Genomic DNA, 23,896 nt, shown 5'->3' with positions numbered 1-23,896 from the left:
TCACAAGCACACTGTAAGAGAAAAAGAAAAAATACACTTATTTCAAACAGTGTTACCCAAACAATTCACAATCTAGATCCAATTTCGTTAATCCACTTCAATAGCTAGATACGACACCCAAATACATTTAATAATTCGCCAATAAAATCAGTATAAAACCCAATCTACAAACGAAACATATCATTACTCCCTTCACAACTCTTGCACGTAGATATGAAGACACATTTATCATTATTCAGGTTGTTAACTAACTAGCTGTTCGCTACCAAGCACATCAGCATGACCGCTACAGCCAAACTTACACTAGATAAATGGTGTTCGCCGAGAGCGATCATATGCAAAACAAATAATACATGGCGAACAAACAATTAAATAACATTATCTTGTTCACCTTCCGCAGAGTGTTAAAAATCCATCTCGTATGTCATTACAGCTATTTGTTCTGTTGCCGTTATAACGATTTCCACCCATAGACAGTCGATGCTGCCACGGCTCAGACAAGCAATTAAAACACTTCCTGTCCACAATATAGATGTAATCATGTCACAATAAAAGTCTCATAAACCACGGAATAGTCCATTAAAATTATTCCCACAAACATTTAAAATATCCTTAACCAAGCAAAGACTAACCTAAGCACTGTTGCTTTTATGTTGCACCATGGTCCTGGAGGAACATTGTCTCGTTTTTGTTGTGTACTTGTATATAGCTGAAATGACAATAAAACCTCTTGAACTTGAACTTGAACTTGAACTAACCACAACAATTTAAATAAATAGTGACTGTTGTTTGCATTCCTATTTGTGTACTATACAAACGTGGCAAACGATACAAACGAGCCTCTAGAAAATGTCCTCACATACTCATTCAGTTCAGAAGCAGTATTGAGATTCTCTTGAGATTCTCTTCAGACTGGAGATGATGATTTAAAGCAAACAACAACAGATTTACCTTGCAAATCCACATATACATGAATTCCTAGGAAGAACTTCTAATTAAGTGTCCATTGTTGTGCTATATAGTTGTTCCTCAGTGTGGCTTCACAATGTAGCTTCACAAACGTCCCCCCCACCCCCCAGGCAGAATAAATGTCTTTATTATCTCCATTGTGATTTCACATATGTTTAATGTCAGAGCTACCCGTAATGTCACCTCTCATTTTCTGATACTGGTCTCACATCATGAATTCAGGATGCTATTGTAAAGAAATAGTAGTTTCATCCTTATGTAAACTAAGCTTATCATCTTTTTAGAAACAAGTACATCAAGAATTTGAGGCAACTACATGAGAAATGTTTTATGTTTGTTGAATCTGCAACTTTATTTTATTAAAATGTTTATTTTAAAACTTAATTACAAGTGATAACAGATTAGAATCACCCCTCAGCTAAGTTAAAAAGATCCCATTATTGAATTAAGCATATTACTGATAAAAAAAAATTGCATATCAGTAATGTATAAAGATGCTAATTGTTCACAAACACAAAGAAGATTTTAGAAATATTATAGTACAATTTGTAAATATTAAATTAATAGAAATATTTGTCACAGTAGCAGAAAGGTGGGTGGTCTAGTAAGTAACAATGCTGCCTCCTGACTGGGGGTTAATCCCTGTCTGGGAAGTGAACTATGCTACACCAATAAGAGTCCTTGGGCAAGACTTCTAACACTACGCTTGCCTTCCTCTGGAACAAGCTCGAAAATTGTAAGTCGCCCTGGATAAGAGTGTCTGCCACATGCGCTGATGTGTTAAATACTAAAAAAATAAAATCTAATTAAAAAATATTTAGTTTTGTAAGTAATTAAGATAGATAGCAACAATGGTATTGAACCATTTAAACTTCACAGGGTGTGTGAAAATGATGTTTGTAAGAAAATATAGACACGTGGTGTGTAAGATAAAATAGAAATGTTTAACATACTTAATTCAAGTGCCTATTAACATCAACTGAAGCTTCAATATGGAACTAGAGTAACAGCACCACAACCCCAATACTAGAGCTGCAATTACTGCCAGGTTTTATAAAAGAAGATGATCCAAAAGGGGAGGTCTTCTAACAAGTTCCTTTTAGAGTAGTGGGGAAAGAGACCTCTCAGATGGAGTGATTCCTATGCAGAGGTTTATAACACACTGGATCCCAATCTTGCTGTAAAAACACATTATTCAGCACTATATTGGAAGATATTTCATCTCCTTAAGCAGACGTTTCAGGCTCTATCACTTCATAAATTCGGTTCTCTTTAAGTTTAGCTGTAAAAGGCACAATAATGAGTGTTACAAATTAAAAATATTTATTTGTTGGTTTCTACTAGAAAAAAGAATTTTCCCCATTAATATATTTTTTTGCTTCTCTTTTGCTAAAATACTTTGTCTTTAGTAGTCAATTTCATGAAATGAACTATTTCCAAAGTTTGGTAAATAGATGTTCAGGAAATTGAGAGTTCTTACTTTGAGCTCTGTAGCATTTCACTGCCAAAACAAAGGACACTAGCAGATATGGAGAAGCTGCCAATAGGCTACTGAGGAGTCTGAAGACTGGGAATGGGGCTTCACTCACACACACACACACACACACACACACACACACACACACACACACACACACACACACACACACAGAGACAGAAGTTAGTCTTCTACCCACCACAGGGCTAAATGAGATTAAGAAAGTTGTTTTCCACACCCATTGTTTTGGTTTGACTCATTTATCTTTTACTTTATGAATTTTCTGAAATTTCTGAGGATGGAAACTGTGGAAACAGTGCATGACCTCTGTTCAGGTTCATTATCATTATTCTAACTGTTAAAGCAACAGGATATGATTTATTTATTCATGTGCACAGAGCTGATAGGGCTGTTAATGAAAGAGTAGAACAATTACTAGACTTCATGTTTCCAGTGGTGATTGATGGCTGGCATTGATATGTTTGCCACAGGGTACTTACCACTTGATTTAGTTTTGTTTGATGATTTAATGCCTGCAAAAACAAACACAGAACAAAAAAAAGTATTTAACAAAGACTTCTACATGCTTAAAGAAATTCTAGCTACAATAATTTTTGAAAGTCAAATCTATATGCTGATGTCACATTTTCTATATTTTTTTGTTAGCTGATTAGTGTAACGCTTCCAACAGGAACAAGGCGAGAAGCAGAATGCAAAAGGCGGTTTATTAAGTAAGGGTAACAAACATGGAGGGCAAATAAACAGGGGCAAGGGGAAAACACATGAACTAGACAATCTAACGAGTATCATTTAAGCACTACAGAACAAATGTAACTTATCAAAATAACAAACAAACCAGAAGAGAAAAGCCAGGGCTAAAATAACCAAAACAATCAAGGCTAATCACATGCAGGTGAACATAACAGAGAGAAGTAAAACACGGACTGGAACTGGGGAACAGACGAGGGGCGGAGAAAACGAAACCAAGGAACGAAACGAGGAACTGAAGGAAAAACAAAGACATGACAGAGAAACAAAAGAAACAGTGATGCCAGGAGGGTGGCCACTCGTGACAATTAGAGACAACATGGCTGGCTATGATCCCACATGCCCTAAACTCCCCATTTCAGATGTTAAAGGGATCACAAGGATGATGTGCAGCTGAATATGTACAAACTAAAAATACTTTGTGAAAACAGATTAAACATCATAATTAGTTTGGTGGACTGGAAAAGTTAAGGCTGACTTTAGAATCACATGAGCTAGGCTCCCTTTTTTAGGTTTGTTTTAAATCCCCTATAGATCAGTATATTTACTGTGCAGGTGAACATGTAAAACAAATACTTAACTTGTGAATGTATTTAATATTCAATTTTCTATCATTTACATTGGCAGTAAAGGAAAGATCAGGCTCAGTATAGGACACAGTGCTTGACCTGCTCCATTTCAGACTTCCGTGGAAGGTTGAATACAAAGTTACAAAACCTGTAATATGCAGCTGAACATATAAATGAAATATTAATTAATTTGAGAAATAGCTTTATATTCAGATGTTCTCCTTTTTAGAGAAGATGGGGCTTCCTATAAAATATAAACACATGACCTAGAGCCAAGTATTTCTTTAATAGTTCACATGTTCAGTTTAATGTTCAACTGAAAACTAAATGTATTGCACCTTGTTTGCCCTTCAACATACACATATAAAAGTTGTGCTTTTATAATAATAATGGTCTTATGGTTATGTGGATCTATAGTGGACATCTGCAATCCATTCTTACACGTTCATTAAATGTTTAATGCAACTCTAAATGTTTTGCATTCCTTATGGAAGAGGGGGGGGGGGGTCCTGATTTAATGCAAAATAAATCAAATATGATGAATTGGATTTCCCACCTCTGACTGAGACCCAGCTCTGTGGTGACTCTCTTCTCTCTGGGTATTCACAGTAGTAGAGACCCTCATCTGATTTTGAGATGGCATGGATGGTTATCTGTCCTGTGGTCTGGTTCCAAAAGAGTGATCCATCTTTATAGAAGTAAGATATGAGGTTAGAAGATGTTTTGTTCAATAAACATCGTAGAGTCAGAGAATCTCCCTCAGTCACAGGATGTACAGGACTGTCTAGGATCACATCACCATCTGTGAAAGAGATGCAGAAAACACAAAATGTGGAAAATACACACAAGTATTTTCACATGCATGAAATATTATTCATCTAATTCTACAAACAAATATAGTAGAATTATTATATTCTATCACTAGTCCTATGTTTCCTGAGATAAAATGTACTGGAGACCCACCATGCACTGTGATGTTGACAGGTTTACTGCTCCCTAAAGACTTAGACTGACACCAGTACACTCCAGTGTGAGATGTGGAGAGAGAGCTGATGTTGCATGTAGATCTTGTAACTGATCCCTTGCCTGGTGGACAATTTGACAAACTCCTATTTTGTGTGTATTGCGTGACTCTCCATGTAGTAGAGTTCCTCTGGTCCTCACAGCTCAGTGAGAGAGAGTGACCACTGAAGTGTTGAGTTCTGTTGGGAATGATGATCAGAGAGACTAGAGAAGACACACCTGCCAAATGAGACAAATCAAATGTTGCACAATACTGTTAAACTACTGCCACATACACGAACTGTTCACTGTACTATAGGAAAACTGATAGTTTAACTGATAGAAAATACTCAGACATTCATACTCTACAGTACTTTAAAATAACTAAATGATGGTTTTTCTGTATTTAACCACCTTACCCCTAAACAAACCCTGTACACACCGGAGCTCAGTTCTCATCTCTTCACACTCTCTATTCACTCTGAGCCTTTTTGCAGTGCTTAATTCTACAGCTTTTTCTTAACACTGTATTGTTAACTGCATTGTCTTCATACAGTGTAATGTTAACTGCATTGTCTTCATACAGTGTAATGTTAACTGTATTGTCTTCTTAACTCTATTGTCCCAGTGTAAAAGCAGCAGTCCTGCTCCCTCACTCATGCAGGTGCTGCCTCGTACATGATGTCACTGGGAGATCCTGCTTATTTCTGTAGCTGGAATTCAGTAAAGCCTCTCACACTGTCTATGTAGTTTATTAAGAGTGTGCAGATATCAGCCTTTGAGCCAAAACCAGCTTTGTGCCACCTCTGTTATCTGCATGTTGTTTATACGTTCAGCTGTATATAGTATCACTATCGCAGAAACTCTCTTACCAGTAATGTTTACCCAGAGCGCATCACTGTAGTGTGTGTAGTAGACTGGATTTCCTCTGCCAGCTCTACACCAGTACTGGCCTCCATCAGAAAGCTTCACTGCACTGATGGTGTAGGAGCGTGTTGCAGTGTCGGTCTCATTCTCAGGGTTCTGTGTGTGTTTGGACCAGTGAAAGCTCCATCCAGCAGACTGCTCCAGCTTACAGTACAGAGCCACTGGGTTTCCCATCAGTGCAGCTCCTTGAGGGCTAGATGTGAGTTCAGGTTTAGGTTTCAATGCTGATGGAAATGAAACAAATGATTCAGGTCATAAACTGAGTTCACATGCTGCTTCCAGACGCTTTACCACAGTCATTATATTTCAGAGACACAATCTATTAGGACGTAACATCTCAGCCTAAGTGCTGATGCAGATCTGATCTCATGGTGACCTGAGGCTGACAGTAGAGCTATTTAACTCAGACTGATGGACTGCAGCACTACTGCTGCCACTAACTCAAACAGAACAGCAGTGTATAAAGTCATGGAAGACACAGACTAAATATCTGGTGTCAACTGTAATCATACAATACCGGGATTAATAATAACTAAAAAGTTGAACACACTCACCTGATACAGTCAGTCTAACAGCATCACTGGTGTGGGAGTAGCGGGATCCTCCTGCCTCTGTTCCTCTACAGGTGAACTCACCTTCATGATAATCTTTAACACCACCGATATTGTACTGCTGTTCACTACTGATAGTTCTCTCTGAACCCTCTTTCTTCCAGCTGTACTGCCACCTATAGACGCTGCTTCCCTGTATGTCACATCTGAGAGTGACAGTCTCCCCCACAAATACCTGTGGATCAGGCTTTATGGAGGCCACAGCTTTTGGTCTTGCTGTGGAAATATAATAATATATTTCTAATAAAACATTGCTTAAAATAGTAATACTTTGATGAAGCTGTTCACATGTCTATGTACTATAAATCTACTGGTATCACAAAACTAGAGCTGCTTTTTCTACTGTATCAAGTAGATGTGAGACAGCTACAACACCCAATACAATCAGTGTGAGGGCTCCACTGGTCTGTGAGTATTTTGGCTCTTACTGACTTTGTTTGCATACAGGAATTAGCACCTTCATGGAAGTAATAAATATTAGGGATTGGCTACTCCTCCTTATGTATATCATCGCTAAACTATTTGTACTGCTGATTAATATCAAATATGTGAGTGACCTCTGCTAGATCAGATGGCTGTACTTTCTTTTTAGCCTATGGTCTCACTTTCCAACATAATGAATACTTCTGCAACATACACCGTATATCTAATGATTAATAACAATATTTAATTATAAATGTAACATCATATATTTTTCTAAATAATTTCAAAGCCAAAGTATAAGGAAAACAAAAAAGGAAAACTTACCTAATACTGTAATTTCAGCCACCTCACTGTAATGTGTGTGGTAGTTTCCCCTCTGTGCCTTGCAATAATACTTGAATCGTCCTACATAAGACACTATCCAACTTATTGTCTTGGAATGTTCATCTGTACTGGTCAGCGTTCCTGGGTGTCCATTGTATTTGTACCAGAGAAACTTCCATCCTACAGACGACTGTATATTACAGCTCAGTGTAACGATGTCTCCAGTGTAGACAGAGCTCTGAGGCTGCACCGTCACAGATGGTTTGGGTCTTACTGTTGATATAAAATGATGACTGTATCAGAGTCTCACACTACACAAGTAGAAGCCTTTACACCTTAAGATAGACTTTGTGTCTAATGGAGCACTTTGTTCAGTGAGATGAAATTGTCGCGATTGGCCCCTCCCTAGCATCCTGTCATCATGGTTACTGAGTCTCATGTCTTTGTTCGGTTTACTTCCCAGTTTTGTTTTCCATTCTGTTCTCTTCCTTTGCGTTGTTCTGTTGTAGCCTATTTCCATTTTTGTTTTCATATTGTTCCCTGTTACTATGTTTTCTCAGATTCCCGGTTTTGGATCTCTGAACCTGGACTATTGTAACTACTCTGATTTTGGATTTGCCCCTAATAAATCTCACTCTTCTCAGCGAATGCGTCCGCCTCCTGATCGCTCTGTTACAGAAATGATGAATGTATCAGTTTCTTCATTTACAGCACAAGTAGAAGCTTTATCGTCAGACGCTTTGTGTATAACGCAGTATTTAGTTTCAGTGTTTACTGAAAAAGTGTAAAATATTTGTATTCCAAAGTTCCTGCTTGCTGGGTGATATTGTTTTCCTACTTGATGTTTTATAAATGCTGAACCAACTCCTGCTTAGTGCACAATATATGTGCATATCCAGGTACACACCTCTGTGCTTATAATAAAAAGATAAACACCTCTAGCACAGAGATTAATTTACACTTGATTGCTTCATGCGTTTTGTGTCTGGACAGCCTAATTTTAGAAGAAGAATAAAATGATGATGAAAACAAACAACTGAAATTAGTGCTACATCATATTGATCACACTAGGTTTTAGAGCAACTCTGTTGTGAAATCAGCATTCACAGAAAACCAGGTAGGTGACCACGGACAACAGGTTACAAACATAACATGCGATACTATCGTGAATTTAAAAATGTAGTTGAACATAATCAAACAAGAACTTGATAAAAGATGGACAACCCTGTACTCTCCTGCAACAGTTTAAATACACGCAGACATTAGACACGGAAGCCGGTACAGGTGTGTGAACATGGGCGTGGTCACAAACAAAGAGACAAACTCCCACATCACGCGGTGGTCCGTACCACGTGACCAGTGGGACTGAGAGCAGTCGTTGACAGTCTAATCACTCTGTCAATACATAAGTACTGAGTGCATGATCACACTCACCTGATACAGTCAGTGTAACAGCATCACTGGTGTGGGAGTAACGTGATCCTCCTGCCTCTGTACCTCTACAGGTGAATTCACCTTCATGATAATCTTTAACACCACCGATATTGTACTGCTGTTCACTACTGATAGTTCTCTCTGAACCCTCTTTCTTCCAGCTGTACTGCCACCTATAGACGCTGCTTCCCTGTATGTCACATCTGAGAGTGACAGTCTCCCCCACAAATACCTGTGGATCAGGCTTTATGGAGGCCACAGCTTTTGGTCTTGCTGTGGAAATATAATAATATATTTCTAATAAAACATTGCTTAAAATAGTAATACTTTGATGAAGCTGTTCACATGTCTATGTACTATAAATCTACTGGTATCACAAAACTAGAGCTGCTTTTTCTACTGTATCAAGTAGATGTGAGACAGCTACAACACCCAATACAATCAGTGTGAGGGCTCCACTGGTCTGTGAGTATTTTGGCTCTTACTGACTTTGTTTGCATACAGGAATTAGCACCTTCATGGAAGTAATAAATATTAGGGATTGGCTACTCCTCCTTATGTATATCATCGCTAAACTATTTGTACTGCTGATTAATATCAAATATGTGAGTGACCTCTGCTAGATCAGATGGCTGTACTTTCTTTTTAGCCTATGGTCTCACTTTCCAACATAATGAATACTTCTGCAACATACACCGTATATCTAATGATTAATAACAATATTTAATTATAAATGTAACATCATATATTTTTCTAAATAATTTCAAAGCCAAAGTATAAGGAAAACAAAAAAGGAAAACTTACCTAATACTGTAATTTCAGCCACCTCACTGTAATGTGTGTGGTAGTTTCCCCTCTGTGCCTTGCAATAATACTTGAATCGTCCTACATAAGACACTATCCAACTTATTGTCTTGGAATGTTCATCTGTACTGGTCAGCGTTCCTGGTTGTCCATTGTATTTGTACCAGAGAAACTTCCATCCTACAGACGACTGTATATTACAGCTCAGTGTAACGATGTCTCCAGTGTAGACAGAGCTCTGAGGCTGCACCGTCACAGATGGTTTGGGTCTTACTGTTGATATAAAATGATGACTGTATCAGAGTCTCACACTACACAAGTAGAAGCCTTTACACCTTAAGATAGACTTTGTGTCTAATGGAGCACTTTGTTCAGTGAGATGAAATTGTCGCGATTGGCCCCTCCCTAGCATCCTGTCATCATGGTTACCGAGTCTCATGTCTTTGTTCGGTTTACTTCCCAGTTTTGTTTTCCATTCTGTTCTCTTCCTTTGCGTTGTTCTGTTGTAGCCTATTTCCATTTTTGTTTTCATATTGTTCCCTGTTACTATGTTTTCTCAGATTCCCGGTTTTGGATCTCTGAACCTGGACTATTGTAACTACTCTGATTTTGGATTTGCCCCTAATAAATCTCACTCTTCTCAGCGCATGCGTCCGCCTCCTGATCGCTCTGTTACAGAAATGATGAATGTATCAGTTTCTTCATTTACAGCACAAGTAGAAGCTTTATCGTCAGACGCTTTGTGTATAACGCAGTATTTAGTTTCAGTGTTTACTGAAAAAGTGTAAAATATTTGTATTCCAAAGTTCCTGCTTGCTGGGTGATATTGTTTTCCTACTTGATGTTTTATAAATGCTGAACCAACTCCTGCTTAGTGCACAATATATGTGCATATCCAGGTACACACCTCTGTGCTTATAATAAAAAGATAAACACCTCTAGCACAGAGATTAATTTACACTTGATTGCTTCATGCGTTTTGTGTCTGGACAGCCTAATTTTAGAAGAAGAATAAAATGATGATGAAAACAAACAACTGAAATTAGTGCTACATCATATTGATCACACTAGGTTTTAGAGCAACTCTGTTGTGAAAGTATAGATCCCTAGTCATTCGCAACACTTGAGTACTGAGTGCATGGTGAAGTGAGCCTGGGGTTAATTAATATTGAAGAGATGATCACACTCACCCGATATATACTATGTGCTTATTTAAGTAGTTTGGTTCACTGATATGAAATGATTAATGTATCAGACTCTGCCCTTAAAACACAAGCAGAAGCTTTATCATCTTAAGATGCTTTGTGCCTAGTGCAGTATTTACATTCAGTGTTTACTGAAGAAGTTTTAGTGGTGAAGCCTGGTAGGCAACACATTGCCTAAATGATCAAAGTGGTGTAACCAGTGTAAAATATTTGTATTCCAAAGTTGATGCTGGCTGATCTTGTTTTTCCTCTTGATGTTTCATGAGTGCTGGACCAAATCATGCTTAGTGTGCAGTATATGTGCATAAGCAAGAATGAGCAGAATGCAGCATCAAAGGGCTTTTCATGCCATATTAGATGTTGCCATTATCTGTCTCTTTTAACATGTTTCTACACAGTCAAGAGTGCATTATAGTGAGACAGTCCACAACCACATCCTCTCATTATAATTCCTCTCTGGCTCCCTGTTTTAGCACCAGAATGTTCTACATTTTGCAGTAAAGCTAAATGTAATACACCACCCATTGCTGGAGCATGTTAATCACACTGCTGTCATTGAAGTAATTTATACCAAATTTCCAGCTTGTTGCTCAATTTATTTTTCACATTCTGTGCACCTCTGTACTCATCTCTGTACTGTACTTATCTCAGTACTTATTCTAAAAAGTGCCAGTGGAGCAGCAAGGGATGCAGATAAATAAACTCTGTAGTAAAGCATCATCATAAATTACCAAGCATTACTAAACAAGTATTTATGTCTGATGAGGGTGGATGAATCTGGCCTAAAACTCCACAAACACTGTAGCAGGAAAGGAAAACTAGCAGGTTTTATGACAGTGTGATGATAAATGGAATGGATGAGCCCTTCTATGTAGGGAAAGAGAGTTTGTTTTAAATACATCACTCATCCTTTACTGAGAGAGACACACATTTGTACTATCTTTGTCATTGCTCACAATTCAATAAATTATAAACAAATTACTAAAGTTTGTTCATTTGCCTATTATAAGATGAAAAATAAAATGATTAAAACAAACAACTGCAAAAATATTACTTCAGTTTGATCACACTGAGGTTATGTGACTCACTCCATTGTAAGGATGTGTGTTTCTAATCACTCTCAATACATAGGTACTGACTGCATGGTGAGGTGAGGCTGAGTTTACTGAACATTGATCACACCTGCTTCTCTAATGCCATCGCTCTCATGGAAATAATTTATAAAGAAATATTTATTTGTGGATTGTTTGGTGATTTTTAATTTTTTTATGCCAATTACAAGATGAAGATTAAAGCAAAGTTGAGTAACTCCATTGTAAGGATGTAGGTGTCTAATCACTCTGTCAATGCATGATCACACTCACCTGATACAGTCAGTGTAACAGCATCACTGGTGTGGGAGTAGCGGGATGCTCCTGCCTCTGTTCCTCTACAGGTGTAGTCACCTGCATCAGACTCTTCAACATGGCTGATTATGTACTGATTACTGTCTGAATTCTTTTTCCCAACACTTCCTTCAGCAGAATGAACTGGATTATCTCCATCTCCTTTCTTATACCAGTTGTATGTCCACTCACTACTTCCATATTCCGGTATGACACATTTAAGAGTGACAGTCTCTCCTATGAAAAATTCTGTCCAGTCATGTTGTAATGTAAGTGTAGCTTTTGGTTGTTCTGTAAGAGCACAATATTTAAAAAATATTATTCAATATTAAAGTTTCCCACTTGATGTTTCATGAGTGCCGAACCAAATCCTGCTAAGTGTGCAATACACATGCATAAGCAATTACACACCTCTGTGTAATATTGTTCAGTGTTAATGTTTCTGATACACGCTATGCATTCTACACTTTAACAAAAATAAATGATTTTTGTATAGTTACCTGCCTCGTTTTCCAAACTATCTAAATTGGCTCAATTTTCAGCCAATTTTCAGCTAATAAAAAGAAAAACTGCTCTTTTATAAGTACATTCCTTACTGATCCTTTAATACCTATTGTCATAACACAATACATATGGCATGTATATTGGCTAATTATTGATGTAGAAATACATGAACCAAAACAATTGTCACACCCTCTAGATCAGATCAGTCTGCCGATCAGTCATGCCTAATTATTGATGTAGAAATACATGAATTAGGCAATTAAAAAGATCATTCTTTGAACTAAAGCAATTGTCACACCATTTGCTACAGTCCCTCCTAGAGTCCACTGATCAGTCAGGCCAATCTATTAGCCACTGTGCACACCTCTGTCTGCACATACACTCTCATCCTCATCAGGAACTCTTTAAACGTCACTTCTACAATCCTCACTTTGCAAAGTCTTGTTAAGATGTCTCGTGTTGTAAGCCGTCTCTCTTGTGAATTGGCTCCGTGCCCCGTACATTCTTGCATTGTTTTTTCACCTTGCCATCGTCCGTCGATGTTGCTCCTTTTTGCCCTGCTGATTTTTGGACTGTGAGACTCTCTTTTGCATTGCCTGGTTTCCCACTGCCTGCCCCTGTTTAACCATGCTCTGCCTGACTACACTTGAAGGTTTGTTTGATAGTATGTTTATTAAATGTTCACCTGCATATGCTTGCTCTATCTGTCCATACATCAACATTATTTGGACATTCCAAGTTGCTATTTACAGACTCTAGTTCTGCTTTTAACACTTTTTTGCTCCTTCCAGACTAGAGCCAAGTAGCCTTGGTCTTTATAAGTCTATCTGCAGCTGGGTATTAGACTTTCTGACACACAGACCCCCAAGCGTGAAGACTGGTGCTCAGTCACACTAAGCATGAGGACACCACAGTGATGCAGAATATTACAGCATGACACAGAGGAAGGACATGTGCAGAATAACACAGTATGAGATCAACACTGTAGAGTAACATAGTATTACCATTACATTATTACATCAAACCATTAGCTTACTATATACATATATGTGTTAATACATAACTGTATGCATTGAACTGTATTACTCTGCCCTTTACATTCACTACTTACAATGTTTTGAATGCTATGAATGTTTCTATCCAGCCAGACTCCATTTTTAGTGTAGACGTTGGGCCCACTGTAATAATTCAATAACAAATGTTCTGTCGTGGTGCGCTGAGTACACAGCAGGAGGGACACCACCACTCCACCCCTGCCCCCACCCACCACACCTGCCCCCTTCCCACCCTCCCAATTATTAATAATCATGAACACCTATTCCCCGTTTGCCCTCTTTTGTTCTCCACATTATTTAAACCCACATGTACGTGCCGTCGGTGCTGCACTTTTCCAGTCATCCTTTTCCTAGAGCACGTTGCCTTAGCTGCTCTCAAACTCCTTTGTTTGTTCTCAACACACTGAGTTATTACTGCTGCTGTGTCAGGTTGTTTACTCCAGTTCAGTAGTAATCATAATAAAGACTCTCCAGCTTTAACTAACTACTTGCCCCTACATCACATGTTCATTACTCAGTATGAACCTCTCTGATCAGCTATTTACTATGTTTCAGGCAGCCAGTAAAATAATCACAAATTATGTTTATTTTAAATGTATATATTCTATGAAGTTTCAATATTAAAAGAATTATAATAATAAAACCTAATGTTCTTCAAAATCTGTTTGGAATGAAGGTTTTAAAAACACAAAGACCTTCATGAGTATACTGTGAGTTTCCCTTTTGTAGACAAAGAGTTAAAATGCTAATCTTATGCTCACTGAAAATACTCTTCTCATTTTAAATTCAGAACAAATAAGAAAAATTGAGCTCAGAATGTCACTTCCAGAATCCTTACATGTAGCAGGATGAGAGATCACATATACATCACGTAAATTACTTAGTGAACATGTTTAAAATATGTCAATATTGTATTATTATTACTGGAGAATTTTAAGAACTGATCTCCTATTGAATCTTATTCACCAGCATATTTGGAAGTTGTTCCCTGTTTCAGTCCACCCTCTTTGTGTATCTGTGTACATGATTACCTGTTTCTGAGTCTGCAACTTCAGTTTCAGTTGTTTGGTCACTACTGACGAGAGGTTTCGGATCTGAAACTAGGAGAAAAAGGAGGAAACTGAAGTGTGCGAACTCTGGTGAGGAAGGTGGACCCCAACTCTAAATGCATGAGTTCTGAGTGGTTCCCATCTGGCACCTGTATATTATGGGATGTGAGTTAATTCTACCTGTATATTATTGGGTGAAAGTTCCTTCTACCTGTGCTGAAAGAACATCTTAGAGAAGTGGTGAGAGAGCTGCTCTGACAGATCTGTGAGGGCTGTAGGAAACAGACCAGCAGAACGAGCTGCTGCTCCTGGGAGACGGGTTTGGCTTCACAACCCTCAGCACCAAAAAGGACTCAAGTTAAGGAGTAAGTGGGAGCTGAGTGTTCAGGTAGGGTGCTTCAGTATGAAGACTGGCTACCAGGGTGCTTCAGTATGAAGACTGGCTACCAGGGTGCTTCAGTATGAAGACTGGCTACCAGGGTGCTTCAGTATGAAGACTGGCTACCAGGGTGCTTCAGTATGAAGACTGGCTACCACAGTGCTTCAGTGTCTGTTAGATTAAACCTCAGGCTGTTCTGAGAGACTGTTACACTTGATATTCAGGGTACATCAAGTCTTGTTTAAATAGCTGATGTGCACACATGGATATACTGGTGTGTTAACATTTTGTTATTGTTACTGCTGTTTGTCAGCTGATTCTAAATGGATGAGCTAAACAGACCCAGAAACTCACACTGGCTCATATTATTATTTTGCACATGTTTTGGAGGAGTTTCTGTTCCTGTCTGCCCTCTTCATCTATGTCTGTGCCTGGCATTACTTTTGTACTTTTCTTTCAGTTTCTGCTTTAGTATGGAGCTTGTGGCTACTTGCCTGTAAGTGTGAGGTATGTGTAATAAAGAGCAAAGACTCTGTTTCCTGTCTCTGAGTGGGTCAGCTTGCCATAGCGCCACTACAACATTGAATGTAACTGCAATATTTCAATATATCTTTGGTGGCCAATCTTATCTACCAAGGGCTGTGGTTGCAGGTTTTCATTCCAACCAAGGAGCAAAGACATTGCTATTACACTCAACCAGCTGGTTTTAGTCTTCATTAAGTGGATTAATCATATTGGGACTGGTCATTTTAGCTGTGTGCACTACCTTCAATGCACTTAACATCTGCAGACCCACTGGCCCTTGTGAATAAAACTGCCCACCTCTCAACTAAATGAAGATATGAGTATGAATCACCTTGAGCTTGTACGATGCAGATGAGCAGAAGCAGCACTAGAAATGTGGAGAGGCGTAAACAACATTATGCATTAATAGCACACATTCACTTCTATCACAGGCTCCAAGTGCCTTGAAGAGCTGAATTTGACAAAGTTTCACAGAATCTGTATTAATGCTGGTTCAAACACTATGCTACATTATTCTCAAATCCACATGTAAACTTATCCAAATCAATACTTGTTCATTTTGTACTGTTTTATCTGTTATCCTGTCACTCACTCTATGAACATAAACATCTTCCTGGAACAGACTAAGTAACGTCAATTTCTGAATACCTGTCACTAATTGATTAAATGATTAAATGAAAGTCCTGAAAACATTAACATGCAAATGTACAAATATACCAACAGAGAAATCCAACTCCTGATATAATCAATAAGTAACATTACAATCCAAGTCTTTTCATTCAGAAAAAGAGCAAGTCAGTTGGACCTTATATTTCTTGAAAGTCAAAAGTACCTTAAACTGAAACTCTCTACACTGACTTCAGCATAAAAATAACTTAAAATCCAGCTGAGCTACAAAACTTGATTTAACCACACAGAACTTGATTACTCAGGATCCTCAGACTACATATTAACAACATATTAGCATTCACTCTAATAACATAATAATGGCATAATTCACTCACAGAGCAGCGCAGAGAGAGGACAGAAGTCCATACTGTCCTGCTAGTGACTGACTGACAATGAGAAATAATGAGTGTTAAAGCCTCAGCACTTCCTGTTTTCTTACAGTTAGACAGAGAGGTGCAGATGAAAATTCACCCATTTCTCATTTTTACAAAAACTAATTTGAGTTACACTTGAGTACTACATCATTAGCATATATAAAAATATATGCAATTGATACTTCAGCAACTACTTAAATCCTCTCCAATAAATAAATAAATAGTGATATATCATATTAAATGCAAGGCATGTGACATCAGTTATTTTATGAACATACATTTTTGGAAATAGCATTTAATTAAATGAAGTTAGTCACCTACAATACCTTACAGTCTGATACAGTAACAAAGTCAACTGGTCAATTAAAAACAGAACTGGCAAATTAGGCATTAATATAATTGCATATACTAAATACAAGTCAAGTAATGGCCATCTTCATGCACAGTACTTTGAAATGAGTGCTAAAATGTAGAATCCTAAAACTACGTCCAAATACGGTGGTGAGGAGCAATAGCAACAGTAAGTTGCAGAGGAGGTACAGAGTGAACTGTTCCTGGCTCTGCATGTGTAGTGAGAAAGTTCTGTTACTGACACCCATAGTTTTGTATCAGAGTGTGAAATGTCGTAGTATAAAATCAGTGTTTAAATATGTTGTGTTCATGGGGTTAAACTCTAAACTGCTTGTTGCTTTTACCCATAGAATTGTTAAAATGAGGTATGAAATAAACTTTATCTATCCAGCTCCATCTGTCCTTACTGCGGTGGTCACCATGGAGATGCATGCTGGGACTGAGTGCTGCTGTGTGTCTCTGTTCTCTGTCCTTTACCTGCTGAGCTGGTGCTGAGGACCAGCATGTTGGTAAACTGAGACTGGCCAGTATGTAGGTGACAGTCTGGACTACCAAAACTATTTCAGGGTTGTATCCTTTTATTCCATAATGTGTAACTTTATATACAGGTATCTGAAGTTTAAAAATAGATACATTTAAAGAAGTCATTCATTGTGTTTCAGTTCCATCTCTGCTAGACCAAAATAGAACCTAAACCACATCCTCTTATAAAACAGTATGTCTCTGTCCAAGATGTGAATGTGGTATGTAAGTTTGGATGATGTGCTTGTAGCTTACTAACTGGCCATGCGCACATTTTTGTAAAGTTTTTATGAACATAAATATATTAATACTCATATTGGAATGCTGTTGTGTTCATGCAATTTATGACTGACATTTACCTGACACTTTTTTATCCAAAGCAACTTACAATTATGACTGAGCACAACTTGAGCAATTGAGGGTTAAGGGCCTTGCTCAGGGGCCCAACAGTGGCAACCTGGCAGTGGTGGTGCTTGAACCAGCAACCTTCTGATTACAAATCAAACACCTTAACTGCTGAGCTACCACTGACTTCACTTGTGCACATAGATCATGGTGCACTGAGTTTGCTGTGCTGAGATGCTTCTAACAAATAATACACTATACTGTTCTCAAATATTACTGGTTGAAATAATAAGTAAAATTACTGAGCCCTTGTTTGTTCTGCCACTCTCTCTGCATCCCTTCCCCAGACCAATCAGAGGCCTCAGACTGCTAAATCAAGATTGACCCCCTCCCCCCCCACAAACTACTGACCACTGGTTTCCAGTCACTTCCCCCCCTTTACTGTGAAGTCTGTGTGATTTGTAGCCTAGTTCTTTCTGTATCAGTGTTCAGAGAAATACAACTGCACAACTGGAGGCTTTTTAGGTGTCTGTTGAAGGCATCACTATGGCTGTAAGAACTGCTTCTGTGTCCTACACATCTGCAGAAACGGTTGTGCCACCACCCACTACAAAAAAGGAGCTGTTATGCCTCTTGCCTCCCATCCAGTCTCGCTCCAGTGCTCTACTTTTCTGTTCTATTACTCATCTGCCCTACCCCAGCTCACACCCTTAATTTACATCACCTCATTCCCAAACTCATTTATGCACAAGTATTCACTCCTCCTTCATCTTCACCAGTTTTACCAAGTTACTAAAGTTGTGCACTCAGTTACTGAGCTGTATACGATTATTCCTGCCTGGATCTGATTATTGCTGCCTGGATCTGATTATTGCTGCCTGTTGTCTCCCTGTAACTGTATTGTGTGGAGCATGGAACGCAACCAGAGATTCTTTGTCCAGACTCTGTTCTGTGAAGTTCCTCTACAGCGGTTATGCATGTCCATGTCCTGTCAGAGATGAGGGTTACAAATGGTCAACTGTTATTCTGGACTGTATCAATATCAATATTCTACCATATGCAAGCTGGAAAAATGTGAAGCTCAGCTCCTTATACAGCATTATATAACATAATGCTAAATACTATCAGATTAAACAATACACTAAGTACCAGCTTTAGTTTTATAAATTCCTAACACAATCTTCCTGTAAAGAATCTAAATATCTGCTGCTTGTGTTCAATAGGTTAAATCCTAAATTTGTCCATTTTAAAAGTTAAATCTGACATACCAGGCTGTCTTAGCAATAAAGAAGTTTATAAAGTTGGTTATCCACATTCTCATAACTTGCACTGTGGTATACAATAGCTCATTTTCTGCCCAAATTACTAATTTATTACAATTTGGGGTCAGATACATATTTAACTTTCATGTGCACCTGTTTCTGGTGTTGGCTGCAAATGGGATTGAGGCAATCCTCAACCCACTGAGCTGAACCAGCATAGAAGCCAAACCACAAGAACTCTCTTGATTAGTAAGTGTAAAACCTTGCCAAAAGAATTATAGCTCTGTTCAAGAAAACAAATGGAAACATTTCATAACAGACCCTTATAAATACAACATACTAATTTTCCAAGTTTGTTAAAAATGTAATGTTCTACAGCTAGAATTTGACCCTTTATAAACATAAATCATTACTAAATAACATGTGATAGGGTGGAGCTCAGCAAAGAAACAAATGCTGAAAACCAGTTTTCTTACACTGTTAATGAAAACTTACATGCAACGCAAATTTGCAGGCACACAACATACTGAGAGAGCCTGTTGCAGCTCAGTGGAAATAGAGCAGAGGACATAAAACTCAGAAAAAGCTAAAAAGAGATAAAAGACACAAAGTAGAATCAGCAACAAGTCAAATGAAAACAAAAAATAAAAGAGAAGAGGCAGTGAAACATCTATTCACAGTCTAATTAGTGGTCATCAGTGGTTACTGGAATGGGACTCACACATCATTACCAGCTCTGGTTAATGTTACACGATGCTGAAAATAACTGCAGTTAACAGAACATGCGATACCAACTAAGTGGAAGTACTTGGCAATGTATTTTGCCATACTGATGCAAACTTGACAGATTTTCTTTGTAGCCAGGCCATAAATCCACGGGTCTTAATAATAACTAGTTAGTTTAGGGAAAGTTAGACGACTACAAATAAAGTTTCACATGTGAGTTTCAATTATTATGAGAGTAGTAGTACTACTCTAATGATTATTATTATTGTTATTGGTTGGGGTGGCTCTGAAGAATATATCAGATGGGTTATACGGTTTGATTTATGTAGAATCCTCATTGAATAGATCATCTCAAAAACTGACGGTTCCTTTATTCAACAGTTTCACAAGCACACTGCAAGAGAAAAAGGAAAAAAATACACTTATTTCAAACAGTGTTACCCAAACAATTCACAATCTAGATCCACTTTCGTTAATGCACTTCAATAGCTAGATACGACACCAAAATACATTTAATAATTTGCCAATAAAATCAGTATAAAACCCAATCTACAACCGAAACATAGCATTACTCCCTTCACAACTCTTACTCGTAGATGTGAAGACACATTTCTCATGATTCAGGTTGTTAACTAACTAGCTGTTCGCTACCAAGCACATCAGCATGACCACTACAGCCAAACTTACACTAGATAAATGGTGTTCGCCGAGAGGGATCATATGCAAAACAAATAACAAATGCAAATTAAATAACATTACCTTATTCACCTTCAGCAGAGTGTTAAAAATCCATCTCGTATGCCATTACATCTGTTTGTTCTGTTGCCGGAATAACGGTTTCCACGCATAAACAGTCGATGCTGCCACGGCTCGAACAAGCAATTAAAACACTTCCTGTCCACAATATAGATTTAAGCATGTCACATTAAAAGTCTCACAAACCACGGAATAATCATTTAAAAATATTTCCTAAACAAATATCCTTTAAATATCCTTAACAACAGAGCAACCAAACAAATCACCAACAATTTAAATAAATAACGGTCACATCAATACACCCATTGGACAATGGCTGTTGTTTGTATTCCTATTTTTGTACTATACAACTCAGCGGTCTTACGGTGGCAGAGCCTCTAGAAAATGTCCCCATATAATCATTCAGTTCAGAAGCAGGACTGAGATTCTCTTGAGATTCTCTTCTCATGCAGATTGGAGAAGATGATTTAAAGCAAGCAACACCAGATTTCCCTTGCAAATCCACATATACATAAATTCTTAGAAAGAACTTCGAATTAAGTCGCCATTGTGGTATATTCATTCTGTAAAATGTGATTCTATAAACTATTTGAAATTAGTTGTTCCTCAGTATGGCTTCACAATGTACCTTGACAAATGTCCCACCCAGGTAGAATAAATGTCTTTATTATCTCTGTTGTGATTTCACATATGTTTAATGTCAGACCTACCCGTAATGTCACCTCTCATTTTCTGAGGTTTGTCTCACATCATGAATTCAGGATGCTATTGTAAAGAAATAGTAGTTTCATCCTTATGTAAACTAAGCTTGTCATCTTTTTAGAAACAAGTACATCAAGAATTTGAGGCAACTACATGAGAAATGTTTTATGTTTGTTAAATCTGCAACTTTATTTTATTAAAATGTTTCTTTTAAAATTTAATTACAAGTAAAACAGATTAGAAGATGCTAACTGTACACAAACACAAAGAACATTTTAGAAATAGCAAGAACATGTTTAATATTCTTAATACAAGTGACTATTAACATCAATTGAAACTTCAATCTGGAACTACAGTAAAAGCACCACAACCCCATTACTAGAGCTACAGTTACTGCCAGGTTTTATAAAAGAAGAAAATCCAGAAGGGGAGGTCTGCTTACAAGTTCCTCTTAGAGTAGTGGGAAAAGAGACCTCTCAGATGGAGCGATTCTTATGCAGAGGTTTATAACACACTGGATCCCAAGCTTACTGTTAAAACACATTCAGCACTATATTGGAAATAATTTCATCTCCTTAAGCAGACGTTTCAGCCTCTATCAGTTTATAAAGTCAGTTTTCTTTAGTAGTTAATTTCATTCAATGAACCATTTCTGAAGTTTGGTAAATAGATGTTCAGGAAATTGAGAGTTCTTACTTTGAGCTCTGAAGCATTTGATTGCCAAAACAAAGGACACTAGCAGATATGAAGAAGTTGCCAGTAGACTACTAAGGAGTCTGAGGACTGAGAATGGAGCTTCAGAATCTTACACGCATACACACACACACACACACACACACACACACACACACACACACACATTGTCAAAACATGGCCACCAATCATGAGTGGTGGCTGCAAGAGGCTAATAATGGTAGTCAACATATAAAACCTAAAAACAAGGTTTTTAGCTGTTTTGTTCCATAAACATTATAGAGTCAGAGAATGCACTGGGATTTACTGGACCACATTACATTTAAAGCATTTAGCTTATGTTTTGTCAAAAACAACTTACAATTCTGAATGAACACAACTTGAGCAACTGAGGGTTAAGGATCTTTCTCAGGTAGCCAATTTCACTCACAAGGAAGCTGTGCAACATCTGTTCTATATCTGCAGCGAAGGTCAACTGCTCACATCTGAAACGCATTAAGATTCATAGTAAGTTGTTTAAGTCTGGTCCTGTCAACAACATATAATTTAAGGAGATACCAAAATGTTTGGCACTGAAGTTAAATGCAACTCTAATCTGGTCTGGTTTGCATGGGTGATATACTCCAAATGTGGGTAAATAACACCATTCTTCCCCATCCATCACAGAAAGTGCTAGCTCAGTATGATCCTGATCAAAGATTTTTTGTATGAATGCCACAAAAAAGCGACTTACAGCTTGCTCTCTGTTGCTGGGGAGACGTGGTCTCAGTTTGTGAAAGGGAAGAGGAGCTACTCAGCTGTTAGAATCATCTATGCACATCTCTTTGTCCATTAACTGAATGAACTGTCTGTCCTGAATAGAGGCTGCGATCTTATGGTCATCATTTGTTTTCTCAAAAATTGTGCTTCCGCATGTTCACCCTTTTATAGCTGTCTTTTGTGGTGAATTTCTCTTTTAAACAGAGATAATTTGGGCAAGGGTGGAAATGAGGATTGCCATTGATCAAAATGTTTGTGTTATACACGTTAATAACTGCAGGCTTGTGGGTGGCACCCAAACAGATATCACCTATTACAGCCTAGCCAAGATCAAACTTCTGAGCATAAGTATGTTGTGTGGGACATTGTACTGGTCTCTTACCTTATGAACTTGAAGAATGTCATGCCCAAAGAGAAGGAGAATCTGGGCATCATGATCAAGTGGGGGAATGAGATGTGCAATGGGTTTGAGGTGAGGATGGAGTTTTGTGACCTCAGGAGTTGGTATCACAGATCTATGATCTGGAATATGATCACATTCTATGAGGGTAGGAAGAAGTACACTTATACTGCCATCTAAAGGCTGAGCAATAAAGTTCATAGCTCTTCTTCCAGCAATATCTGTGATCCTGGCACATGTCCCCTGGGAAACATTTTCGTGAGGCAGATCTTGGAACAAGATCTAGAGCTATTGACAGCTCCGCAGCTTTCCGTGCAGTTGGCGTTTACAGAAGGTAAGTCCTTTTCCTCCCTACCATGCTCGAGGTCAAGCCTTACATGCATCCATGGAGCTGGACCAGGATGAAGGGCAGCAACGTGCGCAGTGCTGTGTCACTCTACACCCAGTAAGGCTATCTTGTAATCTTTAGCCATGTGGATACTTGATGAGCAGCACCGGAAACATATACGCATCTCTTTTAGAAAAGCCTTATGTTCCTCAAGGGATTTGCTTCTAAAGCCTCTGCAGCGCTTGAGGGGATGCGGCTTTTTGTGGATTGGACAGTACCTGTCGACGTCTGCTTTGTTGCTGCCAGACTGTGACATTGTGGAAACACGTGATGGGAAGAGCTCAGTTTTGTGAGAAGAGATGAGGCCCTTGGAGTGGCCAAATCTTCTCTGGGAGTGTTCTGCCTTAACTGTTTTGCCACTGGATGAGTGAAGAATAAAGCTAGGGTCATTTTATGTGTGAACCTCTGCAGACAAACTGAGTAAAGGATGAAAATGGTGGATATGGCACTTGGTATTCCAATTTGTACTGGCCACCATGAGCTATCCATTTCTCTTGCAGCGCATATGTTCGTTTTAGAACTGTAAAATTAATCCCCCT

General features: G+C 38.3%; 1 protein-coding gene and 1 long non-coding RNA gene across 4 annotated transcripts; both read right to left on the bottom strand.

The window, feature by feature from the left end:
- Positions 1-1,251: 1,251 nt before the first annotated feature.
- On the bottom strand, positions 1,252-18,063 carry LOC145643435 (Fc receptor-like protein 5). The gene is made up of 13 exons (XM_081694684.1): positions 16,415-18,063; positions 15,742-15,777; positions 14,489-14,557; positions 11,878-12,189; positions 9,309-9,581; positions 7,071-7,343; positions 6,267-6,539; positions 5,658-5,936; positions 4,747-5,025; positions 4,340-4,585; positions 2,947-2,979; positions 2,450-2,548; positions 1,252-2,251 (listed from the first exon to the last, which is right to left on the bottom strand). The coding sequence occupies exons 1-13, from the start codon at positions 16,443-16,445 to the stop codon at positions 2,196-2,198; spliced, it is 2,259 nt and encodes a 752-aa protein (XP_081550810.1). The 5' UTR covers positions 16,446-18,063; the 3' UTR covers positions 1,252-2,195.
- A 27-nt stretch (positions 18,064-18,090) lies between these two features.
- LOC145643445 (uncharacterized) lies at positions 18,091-20,524 on the bottom strand. 3 transcript variants are annotated; one of them, XR_014115845.1, is made up of 3 exons: positions 20,419-20,524; positions 19,087-20,053; positions 18,091-18,659 (listed from the first exon to the last, which is right to left on the bottom strand). It is a non-coding gene; the product is annotated as an uncharacterized LOC145643445 (long non-coding RNA). The 3 variants fall into 3 exon arrangements; XR_014115847.1 differs by having other exon boundaries at positions 18,091-19,216; positions 19,429-20,053; XR_014115846.1 differs by having other exon boundaries at positions 18,091-19,519; positions 19,973-20,053.
- Between the last annotated feature and the right edge of the window lie 3,372 nt (positions 20,525-23,896).

Source organism: Electrophorus electricus, chromosome 13 (genome assembly GCF_041902795.1).
Source record: "Electrophorus electricus isolate QZ-2024a chromosome 13, ASM4190279v1, whole genome shotgun sequence".
In the NCBI taxonomy this organism is placed as follows: domain Eukaryota; kingdom Metazoa; phylum Chordata; class Actinopteri; order Gymnotiformes; family Gymnotidae; genus Electrophorus; species Electrophorus electricus.
The sequence above is the reverse complement of the archived record's forward strand: the minus strand, read 5'-3'. Positions and strand labels throughout refer to the sequence as shown.